Source organism: Ammospiza caudacuta, chromosome 5 (genome assembly GCF_027887145.1).
Source record: "Ammospiza caudacuta isolate bAmmCau1 chromosome 5, bAmmCau1.pri, whole genome shotgun sequence".
Taxonomy (NCBI): domain Eukaryota; kingdom Metazoa; phylum Chordata; class Aves; order Passeriformes; family Passerellidae; genus Ammospiza; species Ammospiza caudacuta.
The window spans coordinates 44,973,034-44,991,448 of NC_080597.1; the positions used below are offsets into that span (position 1 = coordinate 44,973,034).

Consider the following 18,415-nt stretch of genomic DNA (forward strand, 5'->3'; position numbering starts at 1 on the left):
AGTGTGAAACTATTAAAAAAAAAAGGAAGGCAGATAACGATCTGGAGTTTATTAAAAAAGAGAAACATAATCCATAACAGGAGGGACTGGGGAGGAAGTCTGGTCTGCTCAGTAGCAGTGAGGTATCACTTGGAATATGCTTCTGGTTTGGGGTGTAGGGCAGAAACAGCTGAGGAAAGCCCAGAGGAGAAGTAAAAACAAAAAGAGTGGTTCAGAAAGCCAAATCCCTGCAAAAACTCTTAAGCACTTGGCTTGTTTAGTCTACAAGAGTGATTGTGGAAATGGGATAATGCTCTGAAAATCTTTCTCTCATCTTAAATAGTATTACATCACTCAGCTATTATACTGTCTTTATTACCGCCACAGTTATTACTTGACTGTCATTAGAGCAAAATGTACTGGTCTGTAATTCATATGGAACTGAGCAACAAAAAGAGCTTGTTTTTCCCCAGACAGCTACTGTATTTCACATTTTAAGACTTCATGAGAAGAGCCTAGAGTCTTACAAAATATCTATTGTAATCCTTCCCAGCATGGTTCAACAACTGCTAGAATAAATTGGTACAAACCAGCACCTCTCTCGAGTTCAGAGGCGAGTAGCAAAGCTGCCTTGTGTTTTTGCATGAGGGATGCCAGGTAGCAGCTTAGATAACAGGAGCATATGGTAGGTCCCAGTGAGCCACTAATTTGCTACAAGATCTTGTCCCTTTTGTGAGCTTGCCTTTAAGGAAAAGCAGGAGTACACAGAACAAGCATGCACACAGGCAATTTGGTTTCTCTCATGAAAAGAGATGTTAAGAGATGTGCTGTTCGTACAGTGTATTTTTCCACCATGTACATACAAGATCTGATGAAGCATTGGTTTTAATTCTGAAAAAAAAAGAAAAAATGAAGATACAGTCTAAAAATACATAGCAGTTAAATATTAAGACTTTGACCGACAGGGCTGATTTTCCTTTTCTGTAGCCATTCAAAAGCAGAGGTGATAATGCTATAGAAAACTCAAATAATTTTATTTGCAGAGTTTCTGAATTTGCATCTCAGGGCTGTAACTTCACAGTTGACTGATTCACCTCTACTTTTCCACCTGTCCCCGAGCTTGCAGCCAAAGCATCTGCTCCTGTCTTATTCCCATCTCTCTCTCACACGTGTGCTATGGCTACTGACAATGCTGTTGGTGTGCAGGAGGGGAAGCCCAACCAATCTGACCTGCAAGCCTTGGTTTCAGCATTGTGCAGACTGGATCAGTGCACTACTGAATCACCCATTAGGACAAATTCAATTCGAACTAGAGTAAAAGCTCTGACTGTTCACTATCAGGACACACTAGGGTGGATCTGCACTGGTTTTATGTTGAATATCAAGCTTCCTCCCAGCAGCAGGATGGTGACAATCTGACCCAGGTGGCAAAGCCTGCTTGTATATTCAACCATTTTTCTTAGCCAACTGAGCAACTTTATATCAAACCAATTGTCCCAGATCGCAAGGCAAGATGTATTCTTTTTGCTATCTGTATGGCAGTTGTCTTCTGTTAAGTGGGCAGTTTTCCTTATCTCTTCCACAACTACCCCTCCCTCTGGAGAGACATCTGCTGACAACAGGCTACTGAATGTCACTGCATTACTGATAAGGACTATAGCACCCCATTGTGAGATGCTCCGCCCAGAGGGAGGAGCCAAGCATTCCTACCTGGATACAATCTTGAGGTTCTGGAACACCAGCACAGCTTCTCCCCTGGATTTCCCAGAGGAACAGCTGCCTCTTCCACGGGATCTTCAGAGGAAGACTACACCCTTCCTACAGGATCCCTGCTCCAACAGAACCACACCTGACACTCCAGAAGGACTGCAGTACTCATTGCAACTGGACTGCTACCAACACCCTGACCAAGAGGGTGTCAGGTTGTATTCTGACTCTGTCAGTTTTGTGTTGGTTTACTGCATTGTTTATTTTATCTTTTTATTTTCTTCCCTAATGAAGAACTGTTATTTCTGCTCCCATATTTTTGCCTGAGTGCCCTTTAATTTAAAATTTATAGCAATTCGGAGGGAGGGGGTTTACATTTTCCATTTCAGGGGAGGCTCCTGCCTTCCTTAGCAGACTCCTGTCTTTCCAAACCAAGACACCAATGCTTTCTCTTGAACCAGCTGCAGGAAAGCCAAGGCCAGACTCACTGTGCTGCATGAACTGAAAGAGTTCCATACACATCCATGTGGCTCCCACCCACCAACCCACCCTGAAGGTCCTAGAAGTTGTTAAAATCACCTCCACTCTCTGTGCAGGCATCTGAAACAGCCTCGCCTGCAGACTTCCCTGAGAACCACACACAGGGGTATGGAGAGGAACAAGAACAGGGCAATCCCTCAGTCAGAAGGAACACTTAGTGGGCTGTTTACTTTTGGCAACAACTGGCATGGATCACTTCCCCAGGAAGCTGCTAAGGTTCCATGTGTTGAATTTTTTTTTCCATTTTCATTGTGTGGTGAGAGCGAAAGTGGTGGCATTTGGCAGCTACATTCCATCAGCACTATTGTTGTTCCCTGGTGGTAGGGATTTGTTTTCCATCAGGTGAAATGCAAAGGCGTTGCCCCCTTTTGGAAGAACACAGAGCTAAAGAGACCCGTGGGGAAATCCTTCCAAATGCCATGCACAACATTACTCTTTAAATTTCTTGGATGAGGTAACACTTCCCAACAAAACAATGTGTTAGCACGCCATGTACATTTTGCTAAGCTGCTGCCCACAGTTCAAAGAAATCATCAATCCTGATGTTCAGATGCTACTGAAAGGAAAAAGCAAACTGGGGACCTCTGCAGAAGTCCTGTCCTTAGACTTTGTCTAAGCTGAATCACATTTAAATCCAAAACTTTCTGGAAATAAAGAAGTATTTATGCTAATAATTATTTTACAAAACAATGCTAAACTATAATTTAAGTCTGTGAGGACAGCAAAACTGTGTTAGCACCTTATAAGTGTAAGTATTGTTCTTGCCTGTTTTGGGCTAGTATCGTTCAATTCCTCAGATCCTAAAGTCCTTATTGCAAAAAGCCTCTTTATTCCCAGATCCAGTTGCCAGATTGTGTGGTTTTCAGATAATGCTGAATTGAGGTTGCTAAATGAGAACCAGAAGGCTGGAGCTAAGCAGATAAATTATAATTTCCAATTACCTCACCATAAATGGGGTTCTCAAAGAATTCTTCTACCTTATTTTCACACAAAAAATACAGATCAGTGTCTTCACAAACTAAAGACACAAAAATCCCTTTTGAAATACACAATGATATTCTTCAACTTCTGGTAGAAATTAATGATGCAATATGTGCTTCCTTCCTTTTCTTAAGTTAGTTGAAAATTACTTTAAAAACACTGCAAGTTGGTTGTACATTCACAAAATACCACAGAGAAGGACTTAAATCTCTGGGTTTGTGCTTTTTTTTTTTTAAGCTAGTACATATTAATAGCTCACTGAGAACAAATTATCCTTCTGAGGGAAATGAAGCCTCTGAAAAGATAACAATAAATCCTACCAAAGCAAGGTGAGTAAGAGAAGGGAAAGTTAGCCTGTAGCCACTTCTTACTCTATGAGACACACAAAAAAAAGCCCCAAAAGCTCTCAGGGTTTTTGTTGTTCTGTTTAAAATACTTCTGGTTTTATGTGGAAAAAGTAACCTTGAAATAACTCCATGTATGGACATGAATACTCCTGAGCAAGAAACACCCTATTTCTGTCTAATCTTGTAGTTTGTTCCAAAATAAGCATACCAACTTCAGAGTTACTCAGGGTAAGATAAATCCACACCTGACTTTATTCAACAGTAATTCCTAATTATAATGTCATAAACACACCAGGAATTTGAGGGTCCATGTAGGGATCTTTTGGCTAAGGAATCCATAAACTACAACTAGTCTCAGCTATAATTAGGCCAATGTTTATTCCACTTTCCTATCAGTTAAAGCCTCCATAGCTTAAGTTCATACATAGCCTGGGTGCTACCTAAACTGCAGCTTTTAATAGAAAAGAAAAATAATAGAAAGGGGAAAATAAGGTCATTTTCCCTACCTATGACTAATACAATGCTGCATGTAGCTTAAGAGTTGCTCTGTAATGAGGACACACTCACTTGCATTATGCAGCTCAACAAAGCTATCTCCAAATTGGATGGCTTTACTGCATTGCTGGCTTGCAGCAATGCCAGTCAGATGCAGACAGGCAGACTTCTTAACCTTCTGTCTGAGAAGATTAAATCCTTAACAGTGTATTTTCTTCTCTTCCCCTACTGACTCTTATTACTCCATCCTTTAAAATAAGTAACAAAAGAACCGTTAACAATTCACCTAATAGATAAATTCTATTTTCTAGCATTTCTAATGTAATAAATAGGCTGGATCTCCAATGGTACAGAAACAAGTATCAGCTTACAAAGCTGACAAAACATGAGTAGGTAAACAAGATCCTCCATACCTTCATAAATAACAGGGCAAAGGACCAAATACCTCCCTCACGTGCAAGCTGGCCCTTACCAAACAGCTGTAAGGAATTCTTATGGCATGTACAAACAAAAAATAAGGAATTCTTACAGTATGTACTGACATTAGCATCTGAATTAACTAACCCCTGTAAGAGTAACTGCTAGCACTTGGAAAAATGAGCAAGGTCAATCAGTCAAAAGACTTTATTTTTGTCTAGGATCAACTACTTTATATGGCTTTGCTACCAAATATAGAAACATTACCCCATCTACAAAGGCACTATTTTTAAAGACTGTGCTTTTGGAAGAAAATTAGAATTGTTTTTTCCTCCTAAAAGATCATTCCAAATGTGTATTATTAAGATCCGAGGTACATCAGATGGGAAAAGGACTGACCAACCACATCCTGGACTGAACTATATATTTTTTAACTCCATTAATTTTGCCAGTTTTAACAAAGCAATGCCAAACTTTATTTCTTAAAAAAATCCTTTTTTAATCTCAGAATTCTAGGATTATTTAGTAACTCTGGTTAAGCTGCTAACCATAGTTAATTACCTACATAAATTTTAAAAGACAGTTGAAAAATACTGTTCTAAAATAAGCCATGTCTAAAATGAGGCAGGAGATTCTTTTAGAAACTATGAGCAAACGTCTGATTAAGATGACAAGCCACATGGAAACTACTCCCAGAATCAGACTCAAAGGGCACTGTTACCAACCAAATTTGGCAGACAAGGAATCATGACGAACTGCAAAGGCACGCAGCAACGTAACAAAAAGTTTGGAATCATCAGCAAATAAGACAGAAAGCACTTATGTCTACTCAGCAAGGGCAAGAACATAAGCAGGACGAATTCTAAGCATTAAATTCTGGATTCAAATGAGTGGCACTGTGATATAGTGGGACTGGAGACAACTGTTCCATTTACAGGTGACTGGCCATAAGCAAGCCGTACCAGTAAGGCAAAGTATCTGGCTATTGCAGATTTTTCATTCTGATTTCTATCTGTCCAGAGAACTCATCTTCAGAACAGCTTTAGTAGCAACAACAGAGAAAGAGCTAAAAGCATGACATATATAATGTAGGGCTCTGTACTTTCCTAAATGCTGTGTTCAGGGTTGGAAAACCTTCAGAGACTGCCTTACAGCATTTATCACTAGCTAACAGTGGACATTTGGCCTTATCTGTAGATAACTACTGTTAGATTTGGCATTTTTAATACACAGCTATGCTTGTTTAAGATCACTGTGCCTTCAGACAGTCTGAGCTAAGAGGGTGATGACTGAAAATTCAGCTCAAGCAGGAAAGAGAGCATTTATAGCTAATTTGTCAAATACTACAGGAAGCTTAATTAAGTCTCATTTCTGTTTCCAGGAATATTCCGACGCAAGTACAGCTACATCAACTTGGGCAAGGGAACCGTAAGAAATAAATTATACTTTATCCTTTGCATCGATTGTATCTTTCAGAAGAATAACACCAAACAAACCTAGTCAGCGAACACACTGAGCTTCCTCAGAATAACACAACCAAATTCTAAGCTCATTTGTGAAGTTTAAGCTCCTTTTTGACCTAGCGCTGCACAATTTACCGAGCGGGGGATCGCGGCTGAACTGAACTCATTACGCACTTGGTCAAGCGCTGCTTCCCCGCGCCAGCTATTCTGCTGCGCGCCCCGTTCGAGTCAGGAGCTCCAGCTACCGCGCAGGACACCCGGAGCCCTGCGCCGCGCCAGGGTCCAGGCGCTGCGGCGGCCACGGGAACGGCACGGCCGGGCTGCGGCCGGGATGCGGGGGCGACGAGCCCTGTCAGGGGTTCGCTCCGTGACACGGGGACCGACCCGAGCGACCCTCGACCCCAGCCCTCCTCTCCGCCGCCGGCAGGGGCCGCGGGGTCCCCCTCAGCACCGACCCGCTCCCCTCCGCTCCCGCCGCAGCCCCGGCAGGTGCGGCCCGGCCCGGCCCCCCGCGCCGCCGGGGCCGCTCCTCCCCTCGCCCCCGCCGCAGCCCCCGGCCCGCCCTCCCCGCGGCACGGCAGCGGGGGCCGGTGTGGAGGCGGGGGGGCCGGACGCAGCTCCTACCTGCGGTTCCTACCTGCGGCTCCTGCGGCGGCCGCCAGCGCCAGGCAGAGCGTGGGGAGCAGCGGCGGCGGCGTAGCGCGCATGGGAGCGGCCCGAGGGAGCGAGCGAGCGGCCCCGGCCCCCCCGCCCCGCGGGAGCGCAGTGACGGGCCCGCCGCCCGGGGAGCATGACGGGAAATTCCTGGGCACCGGCGGCCAACGCCAAATATGAACATGGAGCCGGGAGACTCCCGCCGCACGCCCGGCACCACCAGGCAGCGCGGGGAGGCGGCCGGGACCCTGCCCCGTCCCGCCACCGCGGCACGGCCGAAGCGCCCTGTCCGAAGGGTTAAAGGGTGCGCTTCGGGCAGGCCGAGGAAGCGGCTCCGCGCCCCTTTGAAGAGACCTTCCTGCGGTTCCAAGGGAGCCCCGGCCGGAGCGCTCGGGCCGAGCGGAGCCGGCGCTGCCGTGACCCTCAGCTGCCTGCGCGGCGCCGGCCGGCAGCGGGAACAGCGCTGCCAGCGCCGCAGCGGCTCCGGCCCACGGCTCCCAGCCCAAGCCAGCTCCTCACGTTAGCACCGGCCCCGAAACTACCACAGCGCTCAATGCCCACCCTGCCGAGCTTCCAAAAAGGAGGGAACTGAACGACATCGAACTTCCTCCTCCTGCTCCCCTTCCTCACGCGACGCGTATATGTAAATAATGGACTGACAGACCCTGCTTTGTTCCTCCTACCCCCCAAACCTTCAACCTGTCACTAAAACAATTCTCAAACAAAGCAAGATAATGGCAGGAAAAAAAGCCAACCTCTTCTGTTACTCTACCAAAATCCCGTTCATGACTCTTGTACCTCAAAGTACAAGAAAGAGGCTGAAAGCACAAGGTTAAGGCTTTTCAGCCCTGTCCTTTAACAGGGCAGACAACACGGCATGACTTAGGAAGCAAGGTAATGTCTCTGCACTCTCTGTGAACAAAATCAGGACAAAAGTCAAGCTGACAGTTAAATGAAACTCGGCTGAGTCAGCTCATGGCAGCACCCATTCACATCCTAACAAATACTAAAAATTAATTACATGGCTGTTACAAATCAATCTCCCCCTCCACCCCAGATAAGAAAAGCATTTGAGTCAGAGACACCCGAATATCTAGAAGGTGAGACACATATAAAAACCCCTAATAAACCTTTAATTCGAGTCTGGTTTGGTTTTTTGTTTGTTTTTACAGGATAGGGTGACAAGTTACAACAAACATCTGATTTTTCTCAAATGTTCAGATATTATACATATTCCCCTGGCTTGCAGGAAGGGATATCGGTCAACTTAACAGTTTAAGGTAAAATAAGCTGCATAATAGTACATATTACAATTAAAATGTACAGTGTTTACAAGAAATATATCTTAGAAGCAAGATAGATGCATTTGCATCGAGGCGACCTTTTAAAATGCCACAGCTATTTTTACATTCACTCTTGCAACAGGTCACAAGATGGGGTCACTAAGATCAGGTTAACAAATCACTATGATGCACATCAAATACAACAAAATTAGTTTATATACATATATATAATACATATACATGTATATTATACATATACATATATGTATATAATAAAACTCATCAAAAATCTACCAGACCTGGCACAATCCACTTACCCATCAAAAATATGTACTTGTCCTTGGTAAGTAGAATTCTGCATGGCTGATTATATATTATATATACTCATTCATTAGCATCTGAGACATAAAACCGAGGATTTAAAATTTTTCGGTTAACAAACTCTCCAATAATAAACATGGTGCCCACAAAAGCACAAAGGTAAGGCACAATAGGATTTCCTGTTGCAGAATAGTGTGCATCATGTTTACTTAACTGTAAGAAAAACGTGCATTATTTGTGCAAGTTCATGCTGCAGATCCATCATATCTACAAAGTAAAGTGAGTTTCAGTAAAATTTGTGGGACTGGTGTGCTTCCAGTCTCACCTCCTACAGGATGTTCAGCTGGATAACTAGGTAAAATGGTTGTAGGAGTGGGGATTAGTAAAGCCAATAATCTTAGATTTGCAACTAAGCTTCTCAGCAACAATTTTGTACTTCTAGGTAAACATTAGTAAATTTACAAGCTTGGAATCACAAGATTTACTGTCAGCTGCACTAGTTTGCATGAGCCAAAATTGTTGCAAGGAAGGAATTTTTAAATATTAACACATAAATGGAAAATTAAAACATGTTATAATATATTTGGAATGTCATTTAATCCAATGGTATTTTGTCACAGCCCTGACACTTGTAATAATAAATACAGCTTTTCACAAAATATTTTTCCAGTATCTGCCAATTGCTTCTTTATTGCTCACAAATTTGAATTCATTACAATTGGTATCAGACCTTTCACACAAAATCAGTAAGGTATTTTATATAAAACCTATAAAAGATATTTAACCTGTATCCAACACTTTTAAGTATTTGGCCTCTTGTCATGGTACAGCCAAAACCATATAAAACAATAGGTTTTGAATAAAATAGGAAGCTTATTTGCTGCTTTGACGCAGACATCCTCACAGAACACAACCCTTTTTGCCACCACCAGCATTTACATTTATATACAAAACCCAGTACATCCGCAATCAGTTCATCTTCCCTCACATTGATATGCAACCACTAATGCCAAATTCACTTTCCCCATACCCCAGCTGCAGAAAAAGATTTTTATATAGCAACAAAAAACTAACATTGACTGAATTTTCTTTTAACTTATTCACCATCAGGAACTGTAGGTTGCTTGTTACAAAATACCCACAAGATTATTTCACAGGAAACTATGGAAATACAGGAAGTCTTCTTTTCTCCATGCTTTTGTATTAGCAAAAACACTTCTTGGTGCAAAAATACGTCACCACATCTGCAAATGTATAATGAAATTGGTATTCCTCATGCAAAACTTAAATGCATTGGTTTACTATAGCCCCAGAAAACTTCGTGAAACAACTTGTTTTTCCTTTTTTGTCAGCTCAGTATTACTGCCTCATTGCTAAGTCCCTTTGGAAACAAGACTTCTGGAACGTTCGAACTTTTATTTAATTCTTCAAAGTATTACATACAAAAAGCACTAAAAAAGGAAGACGGCGGCCGAACAGGAACATTCCTGTTGCAAGTAACAGTCCTAGCAGTTGTAGAAAGTTTTCTCAGGAACTTCCCTGAGAGTTAGTTGTGCCTGTCCGAAGACGCAGATGTGACATAGAGTTCATGTGTTTGTTTGATGGCTTCAGTGGAGTGTTACAAGTAAGAGCCTGGGGAAAACGATGATGATACCGATCTAGTCGCAGGTATTTTACTGTTACCAACTTTCCTACGAGGCAAAGAAACAGGAAAAGAGAAACCTTCTAGTTCAGTATTATTCCATTTTGCTTCAGGATGTAAAACACAAATATTTCATTACATCAAAATTAGTTTACTAATTATTAGTTTAATTTTTTTTTTAACTGCTCAATACTTTAGATACCAAATACTTCACCATTTAAAAGAACTCAAACTGCCCCCATCTTCCACACCCATGGGTAATTGCTACCCATGTTTTATTATAAACTCTCATTCCTTACCATCAAACCAAGAGCCATGTAATGCCTTGAAAGCCTTTCCAGCATACTCCGGGGAGAGACACTTGACATACACACAGCCCTAAGTAAGAGAAAGAGGGATTTGGGTTTTTTGCCAGTCCAGCTGAAAAGGATGAAGTATGACGATGTTACTGGAAAGACACTCACCTCACGTGAATTTTTGTCTACGGCAATATGAACAATTCCATCATTATCACTGCACTTCTCCAAGATTGCTTCTTGAATTGCTAGATGCCAGTGATCACCTATTTCCCTAGGCAAACAATGAAAAATTTAAGGGACTATGTAATTCTTTAAACAGTCACAACATTCTCATACTTCCCTACTGAGTCTGGTTTCTCTGTAACTTTACATAATTTTCTGGTAAATGCCTCTGGGACAGGTTAAATACTTTTCCTACTGAATACACCATAAATTGGCTCCCATAGTCCACTTTAGAAAATTCAACCTTACAAATCAAGAGAAGTAACTTCTTTGGGGGGTGGGGTGTTGTCCTAAAATGGGCCTATCCAACTGGTGCTTAGACTGATAGTTAAAAAAACATGTTTCTGCCTTGCACAGTAAATGTCTAGAACACACAACAAAGTCTGATGCTGTGATGTGAGGGTTCATAATGTACAAGTGAACAAGTTGGACAAGTTGTTCCCTTGATATGATTCCTCCCTGACTTTTGGCAGTAGAGAGGTGATTATGTGCTGTGCTAATATTAATAAAAAAAGTTAACCACTATATTCCCAGATGATTCTCAAGCCAAGAAAAAAGATGTTTTTCATGGGGCTGCTTCTAACAGCTACTGGTGTAATCACTGAAAGGAATTCAGTAATTATTGTCAGTATACAGTCACTGTAAGAGCAGCTAAAACTAGTTTTGTTAAACATACCTTGTACCCACAGCCAACGTCAAAACAATACTTGACAATCTAATCACAGAGACTGGTACATTCTGTGTTTTAGGTGGTTTTAGATGGATGAAAGCATTCATCCCTTTCAGGTCTGGAACAAGAACATAAGCCTCCTTCCTCTAATGACACAAGCAGATTAATAATACAGTTTGTCTTGCACTGAGGGCTCTGGATTTTTATTTGTGTTTTCTTTAAGACAACTACAAGGGTATGATAAGAACTATTTCCTTAAACAACAGTCCTCTGAAAGACAGCTCACAGAAGAAGAATGCACTAGGGAGTACAATATGGAATTGGATCCCACTATGAATGCAATCCAGAAGTCCAGTAATGGAGCTAGGTCAGCTTCCAAAAGAAAAGGTCTACAAAAATTCAATGTATTAGAAGTTGTAATGTTCCAAATAGCTGACTGGACATAGGCACTAAAGACAAGTGTCAAAACACAACTCCTAGTCTATAAATGTTGGGGCTTTTAAATGCACCTATTGGGCATGGGCTGGGTCAGTACTGAAAAGCACTGAAACTTACAGCAAAGATAAAGGCTAAAAAGGGAGACTGTTATGACAAAAATAACACCTCAGTAATTAGTTCCATTAACAGCAGACATTTTGAACTGCTAACATTCTGAAACAGGAAAATAGCCAATACCACATACCAATAAATATTACAGTGAAGCTTCAGGAATGGACTTATTTCAGTACCACTCAGACTAACCAATACAGCTCACAAAGTCTCCTTTGAAGCATCTACAATAAGGATGTTGATATCACTTAAAATTCTATGCAAATCTCATGTTTTAATCCTCCTACAGGAGGATCAATTTGCTTCAAGAACCCCTGAAATTTCAGTCTTGCTCACCCTACTCCAACCTGAAAATTATTATAGAAGCTACAGAAGCTGGTGTCTTTGACCAGACATTAAATCTTAAAGACACTGAGAAAAGGTTTTTGGAGTACTTCTCTATGTGAGAGGTAACACTGTCTTCAGCTAAATTAACTAACAGCTTTTCAGTTAATAAGGCAAGGAATTAAACTAATTAAGTGTGGCTAGAAAAAAGGCTGAATAAATACATCCAAACTTAGCAATCACTTGTGTCCATACGCTGATGTCCTCCCCTAGTTCCTGTCCTAATCAATAGGTTGTATTATTGAGGTAGCATCTCACATGTACCCTTGTAAGACACAGCCTCTGTATTTTTCCCTTGTATAATCACATTAAGGAATAATTTACTCCAGAGAAGTTATTGGAGTTCCTGTATCTCTTTACAGTGGACAAAGAGACTTCAAAGCTTACACAGGATTATCTGGCATAACCTATGTGTTAGTTCCCAACTCCTACCACGATCTAGTCCACAGCCAAAGGCGATACTACAGAAAAGTGGAGTAGATGAAGATTTAAAAGATTACAAAAAAAATTTATTATTTTTCCTTAGCTTTCAGTACATTAAATAAGCTTGTTACTTATTCATACACAGTACATACTTCAGAATTATGAGAATTACATGAGCATTAGAAGCCAGTACACAGCACTAATTTGTTCCCACTACAAAAATCCATTTGCTTCAAAATTAGGCAGTCACAGTGCCATTAAAGCAATTTAAATTCAGCCTTTTAAATGCAAACTGTGCAAGCTTTGTAGCAGTCCAAATACTCCAGAATGTTGAGCAATACTTTAAAAACTTACAATCTGTTGTCAGGCCACAGGAGTCTCCTCTGTCAGTTGATACAATTGAACATTACAAATTTAATTAATGGATAAAGATCAGTCATTGCTCCAAGTAGTTTGACTATATGCCACATCCTTCAAGAAGTGAGCCAAAGACACAGAGCAATACAATGAAGGACAGAAGACAGATTGTTAAGATTTTTTATGTCTTCTCAAAGATGTTAAGAGAAAGATTTTTTTTTACAACCTGTTTTTTTCAACATGTTCATGTTTCTTCACTTCTTCCAAACCCCTCTCAGAGGTAAGAAATGGAATCTTCCAAAAGAATGCAGAAATACAGACAGATAACTGCTTTTACTTACATAACTGGATCAAACATATTGCGAATCTTTAGACATGGTGTCAAGCTGTTCGGGGGTGAATTTCTTCTATCTAGATGAAATGCTAGAAAGAAAAATAAATTAAATATTAATTATTTACAGGCATAATGCCATTGAGGTAAGAAATGTCAACTTTATACATTAATACCTTTCTAGTTTTACTCAGAAGTAAGTTTATTTCATATATGAAAGAATTCAAGCAAATTAGTTTCACACAGTCTTCTACCACACTGAAGAAAACATACCATATTTTGCTTAATTTTTTATACTTAAAACCTCTACATTTAAGACACTCTCTTATATCCAGGCCACATGGAAGGAATTCAGGATATTTTTAAAAATAACATATACTTGAAAAGAAAGGATTTGCACTACATCTCCATGAAAATCCAGATATACACAACACCTGGAGTAAACTTTTGGAACTGGAAGTTAACCATACAGCTCTAATTGCCTGATGAAATTTTCATTTTTTCTACTTTTGGGGCAATATGCTGCCCATCTGGCTAATAAATAAGGAGACCTTAAGATGGATGTTGCATTATATTTGTAGTGCAGTAACATGTCAAGGATGTGCTAAAAGGACAGAGCCTTTATAGCCCTAAATGATCACACATGATCAGAAGCTTCTAAAAATCTGAAATGAAACATACCAGAGGATAAAACAGATATAAGAAGAAAAATGAAAATCAAAAATTACAGAGTAACTCAAAGCTGAACAGTGCCACAAAACACATTCTGAAATCCTAAAATAAATAGTAACTTCATTAAAGTTCACAAGTTCTACTTGTGAGAGTCACAAGAGAAGACTGTACCATGAGAAAAGGAATCAAGGGCCACTTCAGATTCAGATAAGGCAGCTCCATACCTTGAGAAGGGCCAACAAATCAGCAGTGGAAATGAAAGGGGATAGCCTAGTAAAACAGCTTTCAAGGCTTGAAGGAAATTTTACTTTGAAGACTAAGTAGATTCAAGAGTTTGAACATAAGATTAAAATATCAACAACAAAAAAACTGCTATTAATGCTTCTCCTTTGCAATTCTACTTTAGAAAAATTTAACATATTCAGGATGTTACATTCCAAGGGTCAGAAGTGCCTGTTGTGGGCAGATGTCTGTGCTTCTTACTGCTGATCTTTTAAAATCTTGAAAGTACATCCAAAACACATGAACACTGCTGCTCTTCTGTATGCCACCCAAACAAAAACTGTGTCACACAGACAAAATTAAGTCATGTGGAAGACACAGCTTGTGAAAGACAAGCACTAACCAAGAGAAAATTCACTGCCTGGAGATACTGCGTAGAAAAACTTATTCTTATGTAAATTCTCAAGACAAATGAAATACAATTACCAACTAGAAATTAGAAAAGGTAACCTCCAATTCTAATATCCAACCTACTGCAAGTTCCCCAAATAACTAGAAATGTTCTTATTAAGAACACATGCACACAGAGTGCAAGTCACCAACACCTGTAATAACTGTCTGTTTTTGTCTTGGGAAGAGATTTCTAAGTATGCTGGTGACACTGCATCTATCTCTAAGCTGCCTATAGTTTAAGGACAAGTCCTTTTTCAATAGCACATGGTTTTGTAAAGTTTTTTGCCCCTCATTAAAAATTATACATAGGGTATACAATAAAAACTTTACAGAACTAAGCAACATTGAAAAATACATGGACTTACCTTACTTATGGAGGTTGGCTCCAGCAGATCAAGGGGGGGGTGAAATGTCACCAGCATATTGTACACTGGGGCACCACACCATACTGGAGAAGGTGATCTGGGGTGGCCTAGTCATGGACCTGGACCTGAAAAGGTGTGGGGTTGAGGAAATTATGTGCTGATTGTTTATAACTAGGTTTATTCAGCACATGGTTTTAATCCAAGGATAAAGAATAGCGAGGTTATTTGCAGAGATCCTAGACCCAGAGGATCAACATTTCTGCAAGCTGTTTATGAACTAAAAAACCTCCAAACTGATATTTATGGAAGCAGTTAAACCACTGAGCTATCCAAAAGTAACTAAATGGGGAATTCACCCTTTAGTGTAGTTACCTATATAAACTATTCTTTGCCTGTTCCAGTTTCTAATAACTTTGATGTCCTTTTGATTGGAAGATCTCAGGTGCTTACTGAGATAACCTCAGCCAGAAGAGCCTACCATCAGCACAAGACTAAACTGCTTCTAACTAAATGTAACATCCTACCAGTAGGGAAGTGTGCCCAGGGCAGTGCAGCATATGAAAATAAAGATGAACTCTGTCTTTTCTCAAAAAAACTTCTCAAAATCATGCTAAATTAAAAGTAACTTTTGCAACTTAGATGGAGCTTTTCATGTATAAGGGAAAAAATTACATGGAAATCAGTGAAGTGTGAAATTAATGCTAGAACAATAATAACCTTAATATGTATACCAGAAATGGCACCAAAAAAGAGAGGGTAGAGAAGACACAGGCAAGTTAATGTTGTACCTACACAGCAAAACTGAAACCAGCATAGTTAAGTGATGTCTCTTGAACTTCATTTCACATCTGTAACAACTGATTCTCCCCCTCCTCTAAAAGAAGTTGCTTCAGTGACAAAGCTGTTCAGAATAGAGTACTGATTATTTGAAAAGTTACATTGGTGTGGAGCATACAAAATATTCTTGATAAGGGCATAAGCAAACATTCTTGCAGGACAACAGTATAAGCTACACACTGGTTAACTAAGTATCTCACATCTTTTTCTACACAGGTCTAAGGAGTAATGCTTACAAGACAAAGATGAAAAGGTAGAGATGAAATAGGGAAGCAGAGACACAACTTTGTGTAGTAAGCCACTGGTGGGAAAAAACTCAGGACTTTCATAAATTCCCCATGGGGATTACTGAGCACTTTCAAGAAAAGAAAGCTACTTTTTATTTAATTCATAATGTACATTATTTTACTACCTCAAACTGAATATCACTATCATTCCAGATTTGAAGAGCAGCAGCAGCTAAACACATGTGCTTTTGTCAACCCCTTTATTACTGTCTATGATGGAAGAAGTATCTCTTGCACTGGCTTCAAAATGACCATTGAAGAGATTGCAGTACAGCTTTCTATACCCCTTGAATTACTAGCATATTATTACAAAAGGAGTTCCCAAGTATCATCACCATGGGTTACAAGACAACCCAAAAGATCTTTAGATGTAAATTTGATGAACCTGATAAGGCTGAATACTTGCATCAAATATAGGTAGCCATGTTTCTTAAAACCAGGTTTTTTCAATGTTAAGCCATGGATCACTGCAATTTAATAAGTACTAACCCTTCTTATCAAAGGCAAGAAAAAAAAAAGAAAACAATTACCTGAAAATATTGAAAATATGTTCTTTTATACATCATGCGGTTCTTTACTACACATGGAAGATGCTGAAATTAATATCACCAAAGAGAAAAGTATGGTTGAATTGAGGTTTAATATAGCTAATTCAGCTATAGAAGACAAACACAGGATGGATACTGAATTTTACAAGCAGCATGAAATCCAGTTTTCTTGCAATAGTTCAGAGTATAATTGTGGTTTGGGGTTTTTTTGTTTGTTTTTGTTCAGAGAAAGGATTATGTTCTCACAAGCCGGGGAGGAGGGGTGTCATTCACAGAAGGTAACAGGTTATCTTCCACGCTGCAGGATGAAATATCACCCTAGACGTGGTACTTCAGAGAACCTCTTTATCTCATCTCCAGAGCTGTCAAGGAACTTTAGCTTGTACTGTTAGCTTAGCTACACTGCAGGCCTGCCTACCTAGCTTTCTTCAGAGTTCCAGTTATCAAAGGTGCGATAGGACAATTGTATCTGTTCTTTCAAAAACAAACTGAACACACTAGAATTGTGGGGTTCTCTCCACTGTGAGATTTAATTAAATCACTTGGCATGATCCAGATTGTTTCTCAATTGACTATTCCCTTGTATATTGTTTTCAAAACATTGCATTTGTCTACCCTACAATTAGCTTACCTACCCTTTTCTTTTTAACAAATACAGCTACTGTATCCAGTAGGTAATATTTCAAAGGAATGGCACCAGAATTTATTCTGATCCAGAAAAAAAACCAAAAACAAACTAAACTGTCAAAACACAGGCTGCACCCTGAAGAACTGGACAAAATGTCACAGTGATGCTTTAACACACTGCTAACAGACAGCAGGCATTAGATCTCAGGCAAGCTACAGGTCCCAAGAGTTAAAATGCACACTATCATTAATGGATACCCTTGTAAAATGATGACAGGCCTTTCTGAAAAGGGTTTCTTCTTCAATTGCGCATGCTCAAGTATTGTTCTCTGCTACAGAACACTACCAGATCTCAGATGGTTAAAAAACTGCAAGCTTGAAAGTTATTCACAAGATTCAGACCCAATAATTCATTATGATTTGCTATATGCTGAGTCTGTTGAGGGCATAGCAGCCTTGAAGAGTATCTAGATTTATGAACTTATACATTCAAACATCAGAACTGGAGTATGAACTTAAATTCCAGTTAATGCATACTTCCAAGAAAGAAAGTGACACATACATGTAGAATTCCTAACATCAGGAAAGAAATAGCTGGGCAAAAAGCATGAGACTTATGCAACAGAACTATTTCCAACAGTCATTTGAACACAAGGAGTGCAAAACAGAAAGAGCCTTTGCATGTGAAAATTGCCTTTGCCTGCTGACTGTCCAAATAATCAAATAATATGAGCCCAAATAACCCACTGTAGTTTCAGGCACCCCATTTCCACGCCCTTCTGTTAGAGCCAAAGTATGCAATTTCAGCTCTTCAAAGATCTTCACTAAACTTCAAGCATAACAAGGAAATCAGAAAAACTGCAATTAAAAGGACTGCAACAGAATGGATTTTGATACATCCTATGCAATAGGAAACAGGAAGTTGTAGTACATACTCTCTAAACGACATACAGACGACAGCCACAGCTGAGAGATCAAGTTATTCTGTCCATATTTGCAATAAGCTGAAGCAGGTTATCAGATGCTCAGACTGGGATGGTGCATATCAATACTACTACAGCAGTCTTTCTAGGAAGTGTTGGAGACCACTGTTCCGTTTACACTCTTGAATGTGTATTACAGGTAGCAAAACACCACCTGAGCTATCACACACTGAGGGCTCTCCAGGTGAGGAGAATCCAATCCCATTTCTAATACAGGACAGAATGCCATGGTGTGATTTATACTGCAGTCAAACAGGACAAGAAAAACTGAGAGCAAATGAGCTGCAAATTGAAACTAGAGCATGATGTTTCCCAGCCTGCACTGAACAATACAATATGTAGAAGATTCAGATTTAT

At 40.1% G+C, this 18,415-nt stretch overlaps 2 protein-coding genes across 6 annotated transcripts in view; both read right to left on the reverse strand.

Moving 5' to 3' along the window:
• Positions 1–7,453, reverse strand: part of MSRB3 (methionine sulfoxide reductase B3) — a 79,383-nt gene extending 71,930 nt beyond the window's left edge. The window contains exon 1 of one of the 4 annotated variants that reach the window (XM_058804745.1): positions 7,339–7,453. Coding sequence is in view for 1 of the 4 variants with exons in the window: in XM_058804744.1 (XP_058660727.1) it covers positions 6,567–6,767 (201 nt within the window). In the remaining 3 variants the exon portion in view is untranslated. Of the gene's footprint in view, positions 1–6,553; positions 6,768–7,338 lie in introns of those variants that run through there. The other 3 variants (XM_058804747.1, XM_058804744.1, XM_058804746.1) reach the window with 3 other exon arrangements.
• Positions 7,454–7,710: 257 nt separating this feature from the next.
• Positions 7,711–18,415, reverse strand: part of LEMD3 (LEM domain containing 3) — a 41,251-nt gene continuing 30,546 nt past the window's right edge. The window contains exons 10-13 of one of the 2 annotated variants that reach the window (XM_058804652.1): positions 13,075–13,156; positions 10,294–10,399; positions 10,129–10,207; positions 7,711–9,878 (exon numbers count right to left, since the gene is read on the reverse strand). In XM_058804652.1, coding sequence (XP_058660635.1) covers positions 9,715–9,878; positions 10,129–10,207; positions 10,294–10,399; positions 13,075–13,156 — 431 coding nt within the window. In that variant the 3' untranslated portion in view covers positions 7,711–9,714. Of the gene's footprint in view, positions 9,879–10,128; positions 10,208–10,293; positions 10,400–13,074; positions 13,157–14,776; positions 14,902–18,415 lie in introns of those variants that run through there. The other variant, XR_009274744.1, reaches the window with a different exon arrangement.